The 3,269-nt window shown below is 35.2% G+C and overlaps 1 protein-coding gene across 1 annotated transcript; it reads left to right on the forward strand.

The window, feature by feature from the left end:
- Positions 1 to 1,484: 1,484 nt before the first annotated feature.
- On the forward strand, positions 1,485 to 2,756 carry LOC113293969 (putative F-box protein At1g32420). The gene has a single exon (XM_026542409.1). The coding sequence runs from the start codon at positions 1,485 to 1,487 to the stop codon at positions 2,754 to 2,756; it is 1,272 nt and encodes a 423-aa protein (XP_026398194.1).
- The last annotated feature ends 513 nt before the right edge of the window (positions 2,757 to 3,269 follow it).

The following is a 3,269-nucleotide window of genomic DNA, read 5'->3' on the forward strand; positions in this document are numbered from 1 at the left end:
AAAAAAAAAAAAAAAAAGAAGAAATATGAGTAGTTTTCTTCAGATGTTCATCAGTATTCTTTCTACAATTAATGCGCAAAACGATGTTAAGTGTTTTCTATTTGTATTCAGGAGGTAATATCAGCTCTAATATATATCAGTCAAACATTAATCTTCTTCTGTCTTGCTTAATAATTTCACTCAACAAACCAATTTCAATATATTATGGATATTACAACGACAAGGTCGGTCAAAAGCCTATTACTGTTAATAGTTCTTTTACCAAGTTCAAAGTTACATTGTCACGAGGCGTTCGTGCTAGTCTAACCTAAACTATGTTGAGAAACCCAGTCAAACTCAGAAGTCCCAACAAATACCTTCTGGAAGAGTTGGTGGTGTTAGAATTCTGTCGTTGTCAGGTTAGAAAAGAGGTAAAGGTAGGAATTTACAAATCTCCTGGAAGCCTTAATTAAAAAAAAATGAGACGATTTGGTCAACATCTTGGCGTGCTGCTAATGGTAGTAAAGATAATCGAGCTGAAGTACTTTGTTCAGGCAGAAGTGAGACCCTGCAAAGCTGGCCGATCCCATAGTCCATGCAAGCCATATATATGTTAGAAGATGGATAGTAGTTATGCAACTTGCAAGTATGCGACAACACGGCACTAAGAGCATCTCCAACGGTAGGTGCTATTAATCTTACATGGAGTTTATTTAGATTCTTATTTATGGGGTTATATACATGTAACTAGAAGAGTAACGTTTTTCTCATGAACCATCTCCAGTAAGGTGGAGTGTTAGTTTTAGGATTTGTTTTTTTTGGATAAAATAAAAATGATTCCTTTTTTTTAGTATTTGTTTTTTTTGGATAAAATAAAAATGATTCTTTTTTTCCTATTGGTTTAAAAAGTATTATTTAATAATAATAATTAAAAAAAATAGTCAAAAATATGACGTGGAGGTCATTCCCAAGGTCTAAATAAGACCTTCATATTTATTTTGACATCCTTCCTATTTTATAAGACCTACTGTTGGAGATAAATTTAATCTAAATGGAGGTCTAAAATCCTATGTGTCAAGAAAAAATAAGACTCTCACCCTCTGTTGAAGATGCTCTAATAGTATAAACTTTTGTGGCGAATTCGTAAAGTTTATTTTCCTAATTTACATTATGCTCTCTCTGTTTTTGAAATTGAGATTTTTTCATTTTTTTCATTTTAGCTTAAAAATAGGCCAAATAAAAAACTGCAAATATTTCTTTTCAAAAATCGGAGTAATTTGCTATAATGTATTTTACGAGAGTCGACCTTTCTCAACCTCACAAGGAGGGGCCAGGGGGTCGCACTATATATATAGCCGGGGGAATTTTGATTTTTTCCTCAACTGATTTGCCTAAAATAGTTCCGGAAAATATGTTACTTTATATTTCTTATACTCATCTAAATAGCCTTTTCAAGATATTAGATTTCATGATCTGAAGAACTCAGTATGGGAAGAAAAAAACTAATGAAAAGTATCAGAGTTAGTGGTGATTTCGATGACAATATATACGGTGAAATACTGAGTAGGCTGCCGGTTAAGTCACTCGTCAGGTTCAAATGTGTAAGCAAAGGTTGGCAATCGATGATTAGCAATGACAATTACTTTATCGATTTACATCTTTCGCGAACAAAAACGCGCTCATCTTCATCAACATTATTCGTGATAGTCCGCACAGCTGAAGAGAGGACTGTCGTTTCTATGGATCTATTAAATGATGTACCTGCAGTTATAAGATTTCCAATTCAGTTGACAAGACAGGAAGGGATTCTCAAACCCGTTAATGGTTTGATCTGTTCCTACTATAAGGATTTTGATCTTGGTCGCACTGCTGTTTGCATAAGGAATTTCATGACCCGTGAAGAAACTCCCTGGATTGAAGTACCAACGGAAAATACGAAAAAGAAGGTTTATTTTCAAACGATAGAGCATGGGTTCGGGTTCGACGTTACCACTAAAGAACACAAAGTGATATCCATACGTCAAACACATATTAAAGCCTCAGGTAAAATGTTTTGTTATATAGTTTGTAAGGTTATGAATGTAGGGAGGAAACATTATAGTGCGTGGAGAATGATAGATGATTTCCCGGCCTATATGATCCAAGGTAATGGAATTTTTGTTAATAGGTCTTTATATTGGCTGGGTAGAAATAGTATTCCCACATCAAACTGTCAGAACAAGTCACATACTAAATACATTGGTCGATTATCCCAAGTCATTGTTGCGTTTGATGTTCCAACGGAACAATTCAGGTCAATACCCATTCCAAATTTCATCATGAATCAAACTGACGGCATGTATAGTTTTAAATCCCGAATAGTTTATATAATAGAAGTGGATGGACATATAGCACTAATTGACCAATTAGAGAACATCCAGATTGCCAAGTTGTGGATATTTGATGAAGATGGTAGTGGCCACCAGAAGATTGCTGCAAATGCTACTATTGGTAGTAGAGATGGCAATTGGATTGAAGAGACAATTTTGATGCCTTTCGGTCATTCAGAATTGTACCTTTACTTCTTTGAGTCCATTACGGGTACAAATAAGCTTGTTATACGAATGTCAATGGTTAATACAACCTTCTATACTCTTTATCTTTACGACCGGGAAAATAAGACTTTTATGCAGGTTGAAATCAGTGGAATGCCGAGGAATATATGTGCTCCCTCCGACCTAGTGGCAAATTTTACCGAAAGTCTTTTACCAGTTCCAAAGAAGCAGCAAGAACAGTAACAAGAGCACTGCTCTCAGTCTGATAAGTTATGATTAAGGGGTTGGATGGTGAAGATGACGAGCAAAGTGAAAAGTGAGAAGAACTATGATGAATGGATGGATGCTGATACTAATCCACCGGAGGCTGTAAAACCTACTCCAATATCGGTGCCAAATATTGATTTTTCTATCCCTATACACAAATATTGGAAATTTTCAAAAAGTATGCATTATTTTTTACCGCTACGACGGGTCTCCAGGGGCGATAACCATCATTGATACCTTTTGAAGGTGTCCTTCGGTGATGAACAGAATTCTTCAAGAAGTATGAAATTCCTATAAGTAGCGATGATTATTTCTCTTGAAAACACAATCAAAACATCTCTGTTTTTCTTTTTCTCTAATAGCATCATCAGAACCTTAAACATCTTGTTTTGGTCGGGTCAAGGAAATACAATCTTTGAATTCGATTACGGTGGTAGGGATTTATTGAAATCTAAAGGTATAATTCAAATGACTTGTTGTACTCTCCAA

This window comes from Papaver somniferum, chromosome 7 (assembly GCF_003573695.1).
Source record: "Papaver somniferum cultivar HN1 chromosome 7, ASM357369v1, whole genome shotgun sequence".
Classification (NCBI taxonomy): domain Eukaryota; kingdom Viridiplantae; phylum Streptophyta; class Magnoliopsida; order Ranunculales; family Papaveraceae; genus Papaver; species Papaver somniferum.

Bases quoted from the DNA above. Each gene is read 5' to 3' on its own strand.
- LOC113293969 (XM_026542409.1), top strand. From the start codon at position 1,485: ATGAAAAGTATCAGAGTTAGTGGTGATTTCGATGACAATATATACGGT.